At 47.5% G+C, this 16819-nt stretch overlaps 9 protein-coding genes across 9 annotated transcripts; 7 read left to right on the top strand and 2 right to left on the bottom strand.

Moving 5' to 3' along the window:
- Window positions 1-665: 665 nt before the first annotated feature.
- On the top strand, window positions 666-2183 carry TbgDal_VI1700 (hypothetical protein, conserved; the record flags this gene model as incomplete). Its single annotated transcript, XM_011775675.1, has 1 exon — window positions 666-2183. One exon carries the CDS (start codon window positions 666-668, stop codon window positions 2181-2183), a length of 1518 nt encoding a protein of 505 aa, XP_011773977.1.
- An 829-nt stretch (window positions 2184-3012) lies between these two features.
- Window positions 3013-3576, top strand: TbgDal_VI1690 (nuclear cap binding protein, putative; the record flags this gene model as incomplete). Its single annotated transcript, XM_011775674.1, has 1 exon — window positions 3013-3576. One exon carries the CDS (start codon window positions 3013-3015, stop codon window positions 3574-3576), a length of 564 nt encoding a protein of 187 aa, XP_011773976.1.
- A 153-nt stretch (window positions 3577-3729) lies between these two features.
- Window positions 3730-5097, top strand: TbgDal_VI1680 (glycosyltransferase family 28 protein, putative; the record flags this gene model as incomplete). The annotated part of the gene is made up of 1 exon (XM_011775673.1): window positions 3730-5097. One exon carries the CDS (start codon window positions 3730-3732, stop codon window positions 5095-5097), a length of 1368 nt encoding a protein of 455 aa, XP_011773975.1.
- A 515-nt stretch (window positions 5098-5612) lies between these two features.
- On the top strand, window positions 5613-8201 carry TbgDal_VI1670 (hypothetical protein, conserved; the record flags this gene model as incomplete). The annotated part of the gene is made up of 1 exon (XM_011775672.1): window positions 5613-8201. The coding sequence occupies one exon, from the start codon at window positions 5613-5615 to the stop codon at window positions 8199-8201; it is 2589 nt and encodes an 862-aa protein (XP_011773974.1).
- Window positions 8202-9032: 831 nt separating this feature from the next.
- Window positions 9033-11045, top strand: TbgDal_VI1660 (hypothetical protein, conserved; the record flags this gene model as incomplete). The annotated part of the gene is made up of 1 exon (XM_011775671.1): window positions 9033-11045. The coding sequence occupies one exon, from the start codon at window positions 9033-9035 to the stop codon at window positions 11043-11045; it is 2013 nt and encodes a 670-aa protein (XP_011773973.1).
- A 623-nt stretch (window positions 11046-11668) lies between these two features.
- Window positions 11669-12670, top strand: TbgDal_VI1650 (hypothetical protein, conserved; the record flags this gene model as incomplete). The annotated part of the gene is made up of 1 exon (XM_011775670.1): window positions 11669-12670. One exon carries the CDS (start codon window positions 11669-11671, stop codon window positions 12668-12670), a length of 1002 nt encoding a protein of 333 aa, XP_011773972.1.
- Window positions 12671-13380: 710 nt separating this feature from the next.
- On the top strand, window positions 13381-14553 carry TbgDal_VI1640 (hypothetical protein, conserved; the record flags this gene model as incomplete). The annotated part of the gene is made up of 1 exon (XM_011775669.1): window positions 13381-14553. One exon carries the CDS (start codon window positions 13381-13383, stop codon window positions 14551-14553), a length of 1173 nt encoding a protein of 390 aa, XP_011773971.1.
- Window positions 14554-14742: 189 nt separating this feature from the next.
- TbgDal_VI1630 (hypothetical protein, unlikely) lies at window positions 14743-15198 on the bottom strand (the record flags this gene model as incomplete). The annotated part of the gene is made up of 1 exon (XM_011775668.1): window positions 14743-15198. One exon carries the CDS (start codon window positions 15196-15198, stop codon window positions 14743-14745), a length of 456 nt encoding a protein of 151 aa, XP_011773970.1.
- A 217-nt stretch (window positions 15199-15415) lies between these two features.
- Window positions 15416-15781, bottom strand: TbgDal_VI1620 (hypothetical protein, unlikely; the record flags this gene model as incomplete). The annotated part of the gene is made up of 1 exon (XM_011775667.1): window positions 15416-15781. One exon carries the CDS (start codon window positions 15779-15781, stop codon window positions 15416-15418), a length of 366 nt encoding a protein of 121 aa, XP_011773969.1.
- Window positions 15782-16819: the final 1038 nt, after the last annotated feature.

Here is a 16819-nt window from a genome sequence, read left to right as displayed (position 1 = left end):
TAATTTTTTGATTATTGCTGTGTTCTACCCTCCTCTTCCTATCGTCCTGGGTGAAACCCAAAAGGTGCAAACAGGGATTGAAACAATATCATTTAGTGAGAGCGTAAGATTGCTTTTTTTAAAAAAAAATAAAAAAGAATAAGAGCAAAATAATCAGCAGTGGAATAAGAATCTTGAGTAGTGTGGAAGCAGAAGGAAAACGGAGGAAAAACAAAAAGGAAAAGAGATCCAAATAATTTTTTTTTTAAAAGGAGTTTAACATCACCACTAAAAGGGGTAGGACAACTCACACATTAGGCATATTAGATCTCGGTATTTGGGGTGTGTGTTTTTGCGACTCAGGGATCTTTTTCTTTTTTTTTCTTTACTTGTTAATATTTTTCGTTGACATTGCTTTTTTGTTTATCTCCTCCTTATTAGTGTGCGGGTAAATGACTATTCCCGCCGTATACTCCACAATAGGGTTTTCTATTACAACCTTCTTCGTGACATTGGGATTGCAATGGCATTACACAAGGGTCTCGTACAAGACCATGCCTTTCCTGTGCCCAGTGTTCATTGTCATTGCTGTCTACGCATCACTGATGCCATTCCCACTTCTAGTAGTGGATATTGGCGCAGCTATTGAGTCCATGAATGGAGGTGACGCACCGAAGGAGGAGTGGATGATTCCTGTGTGGTACACCATTATGGTAGTGACGTATGTCATGGGTTGGGTGGTATTGCCAATTTCGCAATCATACACAGAGGTGGGTGGATTTACAGTGAGGAGGAAACTCGTAAGTTCTATTAAAGTCAATGCAAAGTTTTATGCCATATACACATGTATATTTGCGGTGTTGTTCGCCTATGTAGTTGTTTTAAAGGGTGCCTACACTTCCCTCACCAGTATCGGTAACTTGGCTACCGCTTTGGCGAATGCTTGGGGTCTCCTGCTTTTGGTGCTGTTCATGTCCACAGGAATTGTGGGAGTACCGAAGGTGCTGTGGCGGAAGTCGAACCCTATACGGATGCTGCGGGAGGTTTATTATAGTGCTGTCGAGATTCAGGAGGATCTTGACATAGCTGTACTAGACCTAACGGAGGTGAGGACGGAGCTCATGGCGATTTCGTCCGCAGTCCCGGAGGAGCATAGACCATACTGGACCCGCATGATAGAGTTGATTGATGAGTCTGATGGCCGCAGCTCACAATTTCCCATGCCAACATCACGCACAAATGCTGTAGGCAAAAGGACTGAAATAGACGTCTCTCTGGAACACCTTGAGCAGCTGCACGAGCGTGTGAAGGGCTCTATTAAAATAGCTCAGCGGATGACATACAGGTGGGACGCAACTGTCCGCGACGCCAAGTTCTATGAGATGCTTGCGCGTGGTTCAAAAGCAACTAACAACGGCTTCAAGAAGGTGTGGTTCCCCATGCGCGGAATCATCCTTAAATTGTTGGCGCTATTATGTGGTGCTATCACGCTGCTCATACTTTGGAGTGAAGTGACACTACCCTTTCGCCCGTTGACAGAAAAGAGTATCTCTGTAGTTGCCATTATGGCGAATAGCGGTTGGGAGCTTCCTGCGTCCGTTATTTTCCTCTTCTACATGGCGTACTGCTCGTATTGGGCCATTTTCCAACTCAAGGTGTTTGACATTTATGTTATCCTCCCTGAGATATCGGACAACTCATCACTCTGTTTTGGCGCCACGTTTTTATCGCGCCTTATCATGCCTCTTTGTTTCAATTTCCTACTCATGGCAGACATGGCGAACGGGGCTGTGGATGTCATGTACGGCCATGTGTACCGTGATAACATGGATGCCAGTTACATATTAGGTGACTGGCTGAATCGCTTCCTACCTGCAATTATTGTTCTTGTTTCCCTGCTTGTGTTTGTAAATATCGCCCAATGTATTTTGAAACTTATTGGGTTGGAGGTGCACAGTCCCAACAACATAAACTCCGAGGAGGTGCGGCAGCGCATTGAGGACGGTTATCGTCTCGTTTCCAATGCCTTGGGAAGGCCGCTGACGGCGATTGACGCGAGAGTGTTGGGCCACGCCGCGAGTGAAGTTGAAAGGACGGAGGTGTCGACTCCCAGACATAACAGAGGACCCCCGGCAGAGCGTGGGGATCGGTATAGAGAGTACCTAGCGCAAAGGATGGCGACTGAGGGAGCGAGGCGGTCGTGATGTTTTTGTTTTTGTTTTTGTCGTTGGTGCGTGAAGCGGCTCATAGATAATCGCATGAATTCTGTCTCTCTTTTACTTTACTTTTCTTGTTTGTTGCTGTTGCTTCTAATATTCTCTGGTGCACCGCTTCAGTAAAACACTTTACGTACCAACATTATATGGAATCAGGTGTGCATACATATATGCGGACGGTGGAAGACTGGTTGTGTGAGAAAAAGGAAGTGATGTGTTCTCTATTTTTCCGTTGAACGGTAAACAAAGGGGAAAAGGTGAGAACACACTGGCCATGGTTTTTTTTTTTTAGCGTGTGTGTGTGCTTCGTCTTTCTGCAAATAGAGAAACCACACATTTGCTATTGTTACTTGTATGTCCTTCCCTTACTATTTGCTGTCATGTTTTTTGCCGTTGCTTCAGAAATGCTTGTATCTGTTTGGTGCGATGTTCTCTCTCTTTTTTTGTTGACTGAAATATGTTGCATGATTTTTTTTTTTTCGTTGTGTTAAGATCCTCTGCCGCTGTGTGCCTGATAGTGTTGTGCTTAATCCTCCTGTTTCAACTTCCTGATGATTCTCCATCAGTATCACAACTGCCATAACCACATATTTATATATATATACAGATGACGCTCTACCCTTTTTTCTTCCTTCATGTTTCATGCCTTTACCCTCTCCCCCATGCGTTTGATGCGCACTGCCAAAGCTTCAGTATTTTCTTGATTCCTCTTTTCGATCAGCTCGCACGGCGTGGCCATAAGAGAGAATAGTAAAGTACGGCTAAAACTGTCGACACGCGTGTGCGAGCACACGGAGCGGAGCCAAACGATTACAACATGGCAGAATACCTCATTGATCTGACGCCGCGTATGGCATATGTTGACCGTCACGAACTTCTGCGTTCGCTTCTGACGGAAAAGGAATTCATCGAGCGGCGGCAGGAACAGCTGAATAAGAGCACGACAGTGTACGTTGGAAACTTGTCTTTCTACACGACGGAGGACCAAATCTGGGAGCATTTCTCCCGGTGTGGTCATATACGAGATCTTGTGATGGGACTGAGTGAAGTTACACGGACGCCCTGTGGGTTTTGTTTCGTGGTATTTGAGTCCCAGGATGGCGCCATGAGCGCTGTGAGTGATTTACACGGCACGCTGCTAGACGACCGCGTCATAACCGTTTCATGGGACGTTGGTTGTGACCACACACGACGCTGGGGTCGAGGTGCACCCGGCGGGCAGGTTGTTGATGGTGTGCGGCAGAACTTAGACAGTGCACGCGGCGGACTTGGTGTGTTGAGGCGGGAGGAGCTTGGCGTTGGTGCTGCAGTGGCGGAGGATCAATTAGTGCATTATACTTGGATACCACCGCGACGGGTGGAGAAGCGCGGCCGTTCGTAATGATGTGTGGAGTACCCGTTGGTGCAACTTTGACCTTTTTTCATTTGAATGCAGAGATGCTTCTCTCCGTGGAAATTGAGAATCTGACGTAGTTTGCGAGAGCCCATTGTGAGGCTTGAGGCAAGGCCCTTCCTTCGCTTACATGGAGTTTGCATGCACATGCCTCACCCTCTCTCCTCGCTGCATCAGCCCTTTGTGTTGAAGCAGTTGTGTTACATTTGCTTATCTCTCTCTTTACTTCCCTTTTTTGTGTGTCGACAAGAGGTAGTCGAGCCCATGGCTCTGTTCCTCTGGCTTGTGCTGGCATTTTCGTTGCTTGTCTGGCGATTTGCGTCAGTGCTACGCAGTGTGCCTGCACCCAGGCGGCGCTGTGGCGACTCTCCACTGCGCGTGTGCGTAGTGCTCGGATCAGGCGGTCACACCAGTGAAATGATGCGTATCGTCGAAACCCTCAAAACGGAAATATGGGGGCATCACCGACCATTTTATGTTGTTTCGTCTACCGACTCGCATTCAGCTAGTCTCGCTAAACAATTTGAGGAGCGAAACTTTGGGAGATGCTGCCGCCTACACATAATACCTCGGGCGCGTGAGGTTGGCCAGAGCTACTTTCTCTCCATTTTTACAACCCTTCGTGCCTTGTGGTCGTGTGTATTTCTCGCACTTGATGAGAAACCGGATGTTATTTTGGTGAACGGCCCAGGTGTCTGCGTGCCTGTAGTTGCCGGTGCATTGTTAGTGGCTATACTCATACCCTCGTCGTGCTACTGCCGTCCCGCTATCGCGTTCATTGAGACATACAGTTCCGTTTCTCATATGTCTGTTTCAGGGAAGCTTCTGGGGCCGATCAGTGACGTGTGCGTGGTGCAGTGGTTGAAGCTGTACGAAAATTATCAACATAAATGGTGGTGGGGCTGCAAAAATATTTTCTTTGTGGGGACGAGGAATACTGCGGAAGAAAATGGTTTACAGCAGCGGCTTTCACCAATGTTGGGGAAGTTTGATGGCAGCGAAGAGGGTGGTGGAGCTGGCTCAATGGCCCTGGTTACTGTGGGGTCCACCCAGTTCACTCCACTCATTGAAGCTGTTGATAATGAGGAGGTGCTGAGGGCACTCGCCAAACGAGGTATTACGCAACTTTTAGTGCAGAAGGGAACATCGCCTTATGTCAATCGGATTTCCTTCGCTCACGGCGTTTCCGTTGAAGTTTTTCCTTACCGGCCAAAACTTCATGAAATCATTCAGAAAGCTGCATTGGTTATATCCCACGCCGGAGCGGGGACTATTTTGGAGGTGCTAGAGAGCAAAAAACCAATGATCGCTGTACCTAATCGAGCACTAATGCTGGACCACCAGTTGGAATTTGCAGAGGCACTTAGTAATGAGCGGTACATTTATTGTGTGCAGGTTGCGGACCTTTGTAAACAGCTGCAGCGACTTGATCTAGGGGCGCTTCGTGTGTACCCCGGGGCGGATACTGCAGAGTTGCTGAGGTTACTTACCCCACTCTTCAGTTTGTGAGGGTATCGAGTTTGTGGCGTGTCCCACACGCGGATATAAGAGGGGGGAAAATTGGGTTATTTCGAGGAACCAACCGAGTGTGAGGAAAGGGGAAGGAGAGGGAGGGGACAAAAACAAAATGGGACATGGCGTCGCATCACATTGTCCGCATTAATGTCTTCTTCTTATCCCTTTCTTCGTGTATGTTCCCTTCGCTCACCTCATTTTCACCCCCGAGACGGTGTTTGGGTGACTTTGGCGGGTGGTAATAGTCCCTGCGGACCGTGATGTTGACATCTTGTGTGTTTATGGATAATGTGTAGCAGTATGTACACGTACGTGTGTATACATGTGTCTGAGGACGAAGGTATGCTAACACCGTGTGGCTATTTGCGAGCGATTGTATTTTATTGGTTTCTCTCCTTTTTTCCCTCCATTTTTCGCAGTTATCCGGCACACAATATTCAAAACACGCTGTTTTAAAGGGAGGGGGCAGGGAATCGCCCAATATCGCAACTGTGGAAACGTAGTGACTAATGGCTGGCAGAGTTTCAGATCGTATCTTTGACCTTATTGACGCGGGCAAGTTAGGACAGGCGGAGGGGTTGCTGGAGGATGCACTTTCAAAGTTTCCCAACGACCACGCCGTTTTAGCGGCAGAGGCCTTGTTGTTGCTACGCAAGAAGGTAATAGATAAGGCCCGATCGAAGGCGGAGGCGCTAAGCTTGCAAAATGTAACGGACGGATCGGCTGTTAATGCTCTTGTTCACGTCCTTCAGCAGTGCTGCAGTTGGGAAGCCCTCGTGCGAACTTATGAGCGTCTTAAGGGTATTCAAGACGAGAAGGTTGTGCTGGAGAACCTGTTCCAAACGTATGTGCGAATGGGTGCGTATAACATGGCACAAAAGACAGCCCTTCAACTCAATAGCGGGTGGCCTAATCCTCGCTATCATGTGTGGGTGGTGCAGTCGATGCTTGCGCAGGTGCCACGGGATTCTGTGGATCATGCTTTACTTAAAGTGTCGGCAAATCTTCTCGAAGCTGCAGTACTTACAGAGAAGGGTACGATGACAACATCTACCTCACGCACGTACGTCCAGGTGCTACAACAGCAGAAGTTGTATGCAGATGCTGTCAAATTTCTTTGTAGCACGAGAGGGGCATCGGTGGGTTTACCACCAGCCCGTCTGGAAATGCTGGCAAAAGTGCTGCAGCTTAACGGGGAATTGGCGAAGGCTAACGCCGTAGCAAAACAATTGTGGACCCACCAACCGGAAAATTGGACGTTTGTGGAGCTGTATCTTAACTCATTGTCCGAGTCGAATGCCACTGAAGGTGTGCTGGAACTCGATGGTCCTGAGGAGTCGAAATGTGTTTCGATTAATTTATCTAACAGCGACCGTACCCTCGAGGATGCCCTCCGTTTCGCTCGGTCGCTGTCGGCTGAGTCACTGAAGGGTTCATCGGGAGGTCGCTTGGGCCGTGGCCCGTCCATGGCGGTGCTTGAGATTCTTTCTCGCCTGGGCGATGACGTTCAGCTTCGAAATGAGACGGTGGCCTACGCCAAGCGTTTTTACAAGGCGAGCTGCTGCTTTTTAGACATTTCAACCTACGTGGATGCAACGGCGGCGTCAGCGATATATGCATGGTCGCAGGAGGACGGGGGCCCTGAGGGAAAGGAGCCGCTGCATTACCATATGCGGAGGATTTTGGGTCTGCGGTGTCACGTTGCCCTCTGGGGGATCACCGCTGAGACGCAGCCAAGTCATGCCGAGGTTGAAGAACTACTGCAGGCGTGTATACGTTCGTATGAAGAAGCACGTCCTCTTTCCGAAAACCTGTCTTGGAGTGAGGAAGGGCTCTGTGATGGTTACATCACTGTCGCCCTCAATATATCCCTTCATGTTTACGAAGCTACTAAGAACGTTGAGTGGGTACAGAAGGGGTTAGCGCTGCTGGATAGTGTAGATCGCCGAGAAAACAACCCCACTTGGCTCACTTTCAGCGTGTGTTTCGCCCGCATCCTGGGACTCGCTGATGTAGCGGCGTGTTGCCAACTGGACTTCAAGAGTATTCAACGTGATACAATGTCGCATGTGGGTTACTGGCCCCTTGTTGCTGGTGGTGCGCTGGATGGGGTGTGCGAATGGAACACTGCTGCCTGGGAACATTATGGCATGCTTCAAAGGGATTGTAGCCTCCTTCGCATTAAGGTGTTTACGTACATGTCATGGCCAGCTATGAAAGACATCCAGGAATACGAGCGGCGGCAAACAAACTCGTTAGCGAGGGTAATATACAGTTTGAGCCGTATTGCTGGGGAACTGCGCCAGTGCCAAACGCAGCGTAACGTGTTTGATCTGATGCAAGCGGAAGAGAGGGTGTTGTCCCAAGTCTTTGAAGCCCTTCAGGACCCGCAAGCGAAGGACCTTGTGGATAACACTGACTGGGTGGTCGTACGGTCCATGGTGCTGGGTAACATCCACAGCCAAAAGGTGGAAGCACTCGCCAACACACTGGTAGGGATGCCTACGGTAAATGAACGTGTCGAACACGCACGCCAGCTTGTAGGGAGCCTTATGTTATTGCACGATGTCTCGATGTTGGAGGCTCATCGCGTGCAAGTCTCAAATCTTCCGAAGCGAAGGAAGGGCAAAGGTGGAAAATCCGATGCTGCACCCCAGGACGTACCCTTACCGATGCTTCTGTGTCAGCAACACACGGAGACACTGCAGACTCTTCCCGTAATGAGCTCTATCGCACCTCTTACCTTAGAGTTTGTGAAAACGTACGGTAATGGAGCACGCATTGCGCACACGGATTCGTTCGCTCATGCCTTGAGGGCAGTACTTGAAGTGGAAAATATCAAAAGCTTCTTATTCCCTGAAGCATCTATTCTTACAGCGCTTCTGCAGGTCGCACCAACATCTACGTTACCGGTAGCGGCGTGGGCGAAGGACCTTCAAGCAGCTACTGAAAGCGCACGTGATCGATTGCGACAATCTCCTCCAATGAAAGCGCTTGGCAAACGCGAACAGAAAATCCGTGAGGCGAGTCTTTCGCGCATAAACAGCGCTCTAACTGATATTCTCCGCGAGGCCGCCGCTGCCTCCCGTAGGCGCTAGAGCTGCTACTGAAAGACGCGCTGGCGCTTGTGGTAGCGTCGGGTGGAGTAAGCGCTAAATTTCTCTCGGTCGTTAAGTTTATAGCCGTTACTTGTGGGCGATGAATTCACTAGAAAATTATGTGATTTTACCGTCTTGCTTTCTCACACCTTTTACACAAGAAACAAGCACCTATCTTCCCTTAGATCTAAACTTAGCGTTTATGTAGTCTCCTTGTTTGGTGCGTTCGTGTGCGGTATTTGGAATGGTAGGGGGGGATTTGCATGCATGAACAAACGCGAGTTATAGCCAGCGGGCCCTCGTATGGAAGTAGGCGAAGCGCATCCACAGGTGGAACCTTACTCCGCGTATACATTTGTAGGTGAATTGGCAGTTTACACTGGTGGCGCAGGACTAACAGCTCTTAATGGGCCGTACAAATGAGTTGCTCACATTTCTCTTATTATGTTCGGTAATATGCTCTTCTACAAAATTTTGAAAAAAGGAAATGGCTTCTTTTTACTTTTCGAGTTGTTGCTGCTTTGTCGGGTGGTACTCGCATTTTTGGATTATTTTCTATATTGATGCATTGATATTGAGGGACACGCGGTTCCTGTGGACATTGCTGACCGCGTGTTACCATATGCAGGGGATTTGTGTGTGTGGCGACCTTAAGCTTTTGTTTTTTTGTAAAAAAAAAATGCAATGTTGGTTTATGTGGTATGAGTTTTCCCTTATTGTGTAGCTGTGTTTGTGAGGACTGCTACCCGAAGAACTCCTGGCCAGTTTTCAGTTGGTATTGTAAGCACCCTTGTTATCTTTGATTCTATGTTTGTTTTGGCAATGTCGTAGATGATTGTACCTCCTCCCTGGGGGGACGACGATCAAAGAAAGTTGCCTGAGCGGCGCTCAGGGACTTTTTCAAATGTATTTTGGAGCTCCCTCAGCACATATATCGGTAACACCGTGAGGGAACTTCAGGAGCTGTTAGAAGCGGGTGCCGTGTTGAATGCCAGTGTTTGTGCTGGAGCGGGTAATGTATGTGGTGATGTTCGTCCTGTTGTTCCTAAGAGGTTAGAAGGGGTTCGGGCTGCATGCCCAGTTATCTCCATGGAAGAACTTCCCCCAGTTGATTTCTGCGAGGATACAGATGCTGTGGTGAGGGCACAATCTCGATGCCTTCGTTACACGCAAAGTCTTATGCAACTGCTGGATGTAACTCGAGGCTGCTGTGGAAGCTGGGGACGGCTGCACCGTGGAGAGAGAAATCGACTTCGGAAAGCCCTTACGGAGGAGGCTGAAGCGAGGTTTAGCTTGGTGGAGTTGTGTACCTATTTCGTTGACCTTAGGTTTTGCCACAAGGGAATCGATGCACTGACGCCCGACATTTTTCAGTTCTCAAATGTTACTAAGCTAGTCCTAAGTAACAACCCGGGGCTAACCTCCATCCCATATCTTCCACCCGCGTGTCTGGTATTTATAGCCTGTGGATGTAACATAAGGCAAATATGCGGGTCTAATACTCTCGCGCTTGTTGGTCTGTCATTTAACGCGATGGACGGTCTTGACTTCATCAATGAAATGCCTTCGCTCCGTGTGCTTGATCTAACACGCAACACCGTATTCGATTTGGTTCTCGCCATTGATTCATTGCGTAATCATCCGACATTGGACGATGTGACGTTTACTGGTTGTCCCATTGCACTTCTGGACAACTACAAGGAAAATATAACGAGGGGTTGCCCCCGGCTGCGAAAGCTTGACGGCGTTACCCTCCCCTGCGCGAACAATGCATTAAGTGCGTCTCCCAGGAAAGCACCGTCTGTTGAAGATGGGGCGTCGACTTATCATTCATGTGTCGCCACGCCGCGCGAATTGTCGTTCCTCGTCTCGACCGGGGTGCCGATTGCCGTTACAGTGGTAAAGTTGGAGGGAGTTTCCAACCTGTTTCACACTCTGTTACCACGCGACGATCGGTCGTTGATAGAGCGGCCGGAACCAAAGGCTAGGAAGGGAAAAAGAAAGGCTAAACCCGCCGCCGTCGGAATATCGTACGAGTTTGCCACTCATTTTTCCTTGAAGGGTTCCTGGGGCGGGGAGGAAGGTGCAATTTTGAAGTGTGAGAATATACCAATATTGCCTGCTGCCCCCAGCGGCCGAGCAACCACTGCCTCGAGAAGAACGTTGCAACCTTCACCAAACGCAATTGACAACGTGGCGGAACTGAACCATACAGCAAGGGCTAACATACCGACCAGCGCTAAACTTTCGGACTTGCTAGCGCAAGCGCTAGCTATCACACTCGAGGTTCGTGATGATGTACAATTTGCTAGCGGTAACAGCGTGACGCTGACCTACGAAATGGGCACCTTCGTCGCTGACTGTTCTTCTCTGCTTCTCAGCACGGGGCCACCACCGCGAGCCCTATCTGTGAAGGTACCCATTATACTTAGCGAGGCAGCACTGGCGGAGAAGCGGGTTCATGCACGCGAACTTCGCAAGAACCTCACCAATTCTTTGCAACTCCTCGTGAGTGCATCACAGGCGCCCCAATCATCTTCACCGCTGGTCGCGGCAAATTCTGGTTCATTTCGGCGGCGTTCCAAAAAGTCAACATCTGATCGGATGAACGCGTCCGATCGTTTCCCAACAGAGACAAGGCGCTTAGAGGACGATTTAGATGAATTGAGACTTCTCTCAAATATCGAGGAGAAACGGGTAGACGAACTTAGTTCATTAGAAATGGTGCTTACCCTTGAGTTGTCTATTGGCTCAGCCCCCAAAAACAACAATTCCGAATCTTCATTGATTAACCGGACTGGTCGTCGTCGGGCTGGAGCGAAAGGCGCGGCACCAGTTGCTTGAGAGCGGGAGTGAAGTAAAAATGGATGAGAATGAGCTGACAAATAACATATAGTGTCACGCACGTAGTTGGATTTGACGGCTCCCCCTTTTTATTTATGTGCAAACTGTACAAGTGACCTAGCTTTTACCCACTTGCGGTCATTCTTACGATGTATGGGTGGAATTTGTAAATTTTTTTAAACAGGGTATTCTTTTTTCGTTTTTCTTCTTCCTCCTCCTCCTCGAGTTCCCTGTTTATCACTATTAAATTATGTTGTGGAACTGAAGGGCGTGGTGAAAGGGCGTGATGTTACTTCTTCCCCACCGATATGCTGTTGTTCCCTCGTAGCATTTTTATTTTACTCTGTTTACAAGCAGACCCTATTTTTGCCTGCGATTTTTCCTCATTTTCTTTTTAGTTTTATTCCTTGTTTTAGTCGCTTGCCGCCGTGCTCGTGAGGAGGAAGTCCCTTTGTTGAGATAGGAGGAAGGTCGAAGGGTTTACAGGCGTCTTTTTACAGTAAATATAAATAAATAAATATAATATATTCGTTTCGTGTGTTTGTTTTCCTCTTTCTTCTATTGAATTGTGGGGTTTCTACCGCAAGCACTTTTGTTGTTGCCTCACATTAGTAACACCGACCATGAGCACTCGCAGTGGTGTTAATGTGTTGATGTTGGTGCTCATGCTCCGCCAAGCGTTACCTGTTCAATCATCAGAAGAGGCTGTTGTGATTCGTCCTTCACCTATAAATAAGCCGGTGAGTTCATGGAATGTTGTGGATGTTGAGTACTGGATGAATAACACATTAGGATATCCAGAGTACAGCGGGTATATCCGTAAACATCTCATAGACGGCCCTACTCTGCTGGAATTGACGCCGGCGGATTTCGAAGAGCACTTTCCCATAGAGAATTCAATTCATGTCGTTAAGTTTTCAGCGCACTTGAAACTTCTTAAGGGTTCATGCATGTGCGGAGAGGGGGTGTCAACATCAGCAGAGTTTTGGTCATACTTCAAACAGGAACCATTTCGTGTCTTCGTGATAGGATCTACAACTCTTGTTTTCCCTCGCATTTCGATGCTGTATATCTGTTTGTTCGACAACGAACTTTACGACATGCTCATCGGAGTTAGTGCCTCGCAGTCAGAGGTACTGACTGCTAATATGAAGGAACATAAGGAGGCCTTTGAAACCGCTCGCACTATTCCGTTCCTTCACAAAGTGCTTTACCTAATCTCCATGATTGCTGCACCTAGTCTATTTATGGCGTTCCAAGCGGTTCGTATGCTGACGACTAATTACTTTGTCATGTCGCTTATCATTACGCATTTCCTTCTTTCGGCATACGATGAGTACGTATTTGTTTCCCTCGCTTACGCGGGGGTTGCACTTCCGCCGGGTTCCACTCTTTTTAGCAAGATTCGAAATATGGTTTCATTTACGATTTTCATCCCCCCTGCCTTCCTAGCATTGTATTACATCCTACCACACTACCTGCAGGTCTTTGTTGTGTGTCTGGTATTGCTTTACATCCTGTTCATGTTCTTCTGTATTATTGTTGTACGTTTCGGCAGGGACCCTGCTGGAACCGCGTCGGGCACAAGACGTGGGGAGGGACGGCCGAGCGATAAAAGTGGCTGACTTATGCATGGAATGGCGAGGTTGCATCATCGTGGATATCCGTGTGCATTCGAAGCGGTGTTAAAGTGGTGCACGGATATCCACGATGATGCAACGGTTGGTGTGTTACGTCTGTATGTAGGGGAATTTCGCTGTGATTTGTTTGACATATTTTTACGGTTCCTTCCTCTCTATGTTAACTTTTACGTAGTGTTTTGTGCGTGTGCGTGGGGGTACATATATATATATTTTTTGATATGTTGGGTTGAGGAGACAGGGGTATATGGCGGTCGATGTCACGGGAATGTATTTGTGGAGGAGGACAAAGTGGGAAGATATGTATCACAAAGAAGGAAATGGTGGTACAACCTGAGAGGGCAGAGATACATGAGGGTTCAAGTAATATTTTACTTCTTCATTGTAGAAGGGCGAAGAAGTATTGCCGCCCAGAAACCACGCTGATTAATGGTAAAGGAGGGGGAACATTACGGGTGTCGTGAATAACTGAATAAGCAATGCAAAGGCGTTGTTATTACTAGCATGCTGTATCGCCTTTGTAGCACATGTCTTTCCTTCGCAGACGCTTTCTGTGCCGTTTCAGCGGGCCGTATTTTTTTTTTTTAATTATCATTCTTTTTCTTCTACCATTCGTTCATCCTCGTTTTATTACTTTTTCAAATAGCACACTGCAGAGATTGAAGGAACCAAGAAAAAAATAAAATAAAATTGCCATGTCCTACCGGAGGCCTACCGCGTCGAGTCAGCGCCGTGCCCGCAACCACAGTGACACGAGTGAGCTGTCACAGGCTGAGTCAGTGAAGTCCGCTCACGGCGGTAAAGCGAATTTTGCATTTGGCTCAATTTTCAGAGAGTGTGGGAAAAGGTTGCGAGGGGAGAGTCCCACGGAATGTAACGACGAAATGGAGGTCCACCTTTCACAGCAGCTCACCAAGCGGTGCGATGCTGCACTAGAACGGGCCTCAACGCTCCTCGGTAAGACGATAAAGGAGAGCGAGCGGAACAGCCAGACCTTGCAGGACGGCATGGGTAGCTCTTCAAGACGTTCGAGCATGTCACCGAAAAAGCCGTCCAGTCCAGATAAAATGGAAGGTGGTGTCACTTCGCGTGGTTCCGCACGCCTCAGTGGCACAGTGCTGAAAGCACCTCCTCCGACGCCCGAGCAAACCCAAAGAGACGAATCCGTGGCGATTGAGACCAGGGAAAGCGGGAAGTGGCTCGAGAAATTACTCGGAAGAGTTTCCAACGTAGTGGCAAAAGCAAGGACATCACCAGATATGAAGGAACGTATGCTCTCTGAGGACGCTGATGGTGGAGCTTCCGCCGCGTCGACTCCACATTCTTCCCCATGCCCGTTGCAGCGGCCTTCAGTGGGTAGGGCCTCCATGAATGAATCCACTCCAAGTCGATTACGAAAGTCTGTTACCTTCAAGGATGGGGCTAACTTGGAGACATTAACACCACCACCACGTGTGCCACATATTTACGAGGAGGAAGAAAGCAATCCCGAAGGTAATGCTGGGGAAGAGGGGGGGTTGGCGGAGGCCTATATGTCAACTCAGTTAGCTGGAGGACCAGCTTTTTCATCGGAACTGCCATCACAAGTAACGCTGCAGTTCTCTCCGGCCCCACGGGCGCCATCACGGGGAAGCAGCTGCAGCCGATCAGTGGATATGACGAATTCCCCTGAACTTCCCCAAACTCGAGATGTGGGTGCTGTCATCCGCGGGAGGGCCAGCAGTGAAGCTTACCGTGAACTTTCAAAGGAGGAACTTCTGCTCTATGTGAAGCAACATCACATATCCGTAAAGAAGATGACATCCAAGAAAGAGTTGTTTGAAGTGGGTCGACGTATTGCTGAGGAAAAAACAAGTCGGGCGGACTGAGGGTTCTATGTTTCCATTGTTTCGGTTATTTTCATAGTTTAGTTGCACACAATTAGAGAGGGATGAAATGAAATTGGGAAACGGAGAGGAGAGCTGACCGGAGAGGGAAACGGGGAGAGGGGGTTGGGGGTGGAAATAAAAACTATCACATCAGTGGGAGAAGTTGCAATGAAAGACAAGTGAGTCCGACTAGAGGGACTCTTGCGGACTGGAGGGCTCTCGCTTCACAGAGAGGAAGAGAAGGAAAGGAAATGTTGAACAATATTCGGTAAACAAGTGATCCCTCAGGTTAGAGGTGCCACCGATAATATAAGAGGTGAAGAGATCCCTCTTTTTTTTTAAAAAAAAAAGGAAAAAAATTAAAGAGGATGAAGGAAAGAGGAACGACGGTGAGGAACATGAGCGTAAACACAACTTTGTCACGGAATCGTCTTGCAGCCTGACGAGTTTTGTAGAACACATGCAAGTAACAAATGACCGTTCCACACCTCTGATGCTCGTGCATGACATCCACTTTTTGTATTTCTGTTGACATGTTTGCTTATTATCCCCCCCCCCCCCAAATACCGATTTCCCCTTGCGTGTGCATGCGAGGTTGCCCCTCATCCCACAATACATGTGCAACAGATTCGTAAGGGGAACCATCCGCGTGTTACGGGCGTGGTGTGTTGCGGTACTGGGAATAGAAACAACATGGTGAGTAACCTTATTCGTTGTCGTTCAGCGAATTCTTTGGATTGTCATCTCTCGCTCTTTCTTTTTTGTGTGTGTGTTTTTTTTGTTTTTTATGTCGATGGTTTCTTTGTTTACTTCACAAATAATTCATTCGGTATTGACGCATAGCCATTCCTCTTCCTTGCTTTCACTTTCTCCAGTGACATGGTGCTTTTCTTCCGCTCATGAAAATGACGCTAATACGAAGGAAGAAGCAAAGGGTAATTAACAGAGCCAAAACAAAGCAAACTATATGAACTGTAAAGTGGAAAGGAGGGAACACGGAAAATAGACGCTCACATAGGCTGGCACCTCCTCTACCATCTAAAGAATGTTTTTTTTTCTGTTGTTTCGGTTTTGGGGGTCCCAAAGCTTTTGTGTGTTTTAGAGGATGCTCACAAGTTCCAATGTTGTATGTAATGTTTTCTGTGTTGCAGCCTGCAGGTTGGAAAAGGAGAAAAGTGGAGATTGAAAGAAATGAAGAATTGGGTGAGGTTTCTGCTGAAATTTTCATGGAAATGAAGATATGAAGACTGCGAGGCACTGGGGTTTCCCCTCCTCCACAATCGTCATCTTCACCTTTTTTCCTTCATTTTTTGTTGAAACTTCTTTTTCTTCATTTTCTTATTAGATTCGCTGACGTACACGACATATATAACTGTTGTAGTCCCCCCTCCAGTACCCTCTTATTTCACTTCATTTGTTCATTACCTTTATATCCATACGCCATAACATGAGAGGCTTATTTGAGTTGGGATACCGCGGCACCGATGTGAGTGAGTGAGTGAACTCAGTAATAAGGAAGAAGCATTACATATATATATATATATATATATATATCCTTATTGTTACTGTGGTCACTAATGCTATTGTTAATTGTTGTTTCCTCCCTATGTTGTGTAATGCATCGTTCCAGGTAGGGTTCTCTACCCTGACTCTTTCTTTGGGTCCTTTCCTTCATTTCGTTATATATGAACAGCTGAGCGGCCGGTAGTGCGCCAGATTTGCATGTACTTCGTTTGCTTTTCTTTTTTTTTTTTAGTTAGGTTTTTTTTCGTGTGTTGTCTTCCGATAAATTGCCATGAGACTGCGTACGTTTGTGTTATTGCCGTCATTTTGCTGCACTGGTGGTTCTCCTCTCCCCCTCTTTGTGCCTTTCCTCCCTTATAATCCCTTTTATTGTATTCGACTGTACACACACACACTCATTCGACTATATTACTTTTTTCCTTTCTTCAAAAACTGTGTGTGTGTGTGTGTGTGTGTGTGTGTGTGCTAATGGACAGAATGCATATGGTCACTTCGAGGCCGGTGATTGAACGATGTTGGCTGCTTTGTTTTGATACAGAGAGGAAGGAGAAGACTTGTGGAAGATGTATCTCAGTTGGTTTTTCTTTTTTTTTTTTTTGTTTGTACACCCTGCCAATAATTCCCTACGATGAAGAAAAACGTTCCACGTAAATCTTATTTTTTTTTCCTTGCTTGCTTTCCTCCCGTCCTATTTTCCTATTTTTGCAGTACCTAATCCTGTTACCGTTTCGTGGGTAGAAAG

The sequence above is a fragment of the Trypanosoma brucei genome, chromosome 6, assembly GCF_000210295.1.
Source record: "Trypanosoma brucei gambiense DAL972 chromosome 6, complete sequence".
Classification (NCBI taxonomy): domain Eukaryota; phylum Euglenozoa; class Kinetoplastea; order Trypanosomatida; family Trypanosomatidae; genus Trypanosoma; species Trypanosoma brucei.
The sequence above is the reverse complement of the archived record's forward strand: the minus strand, read 5'-3'. Positions and strand labels throughout refer to the sequence as shown.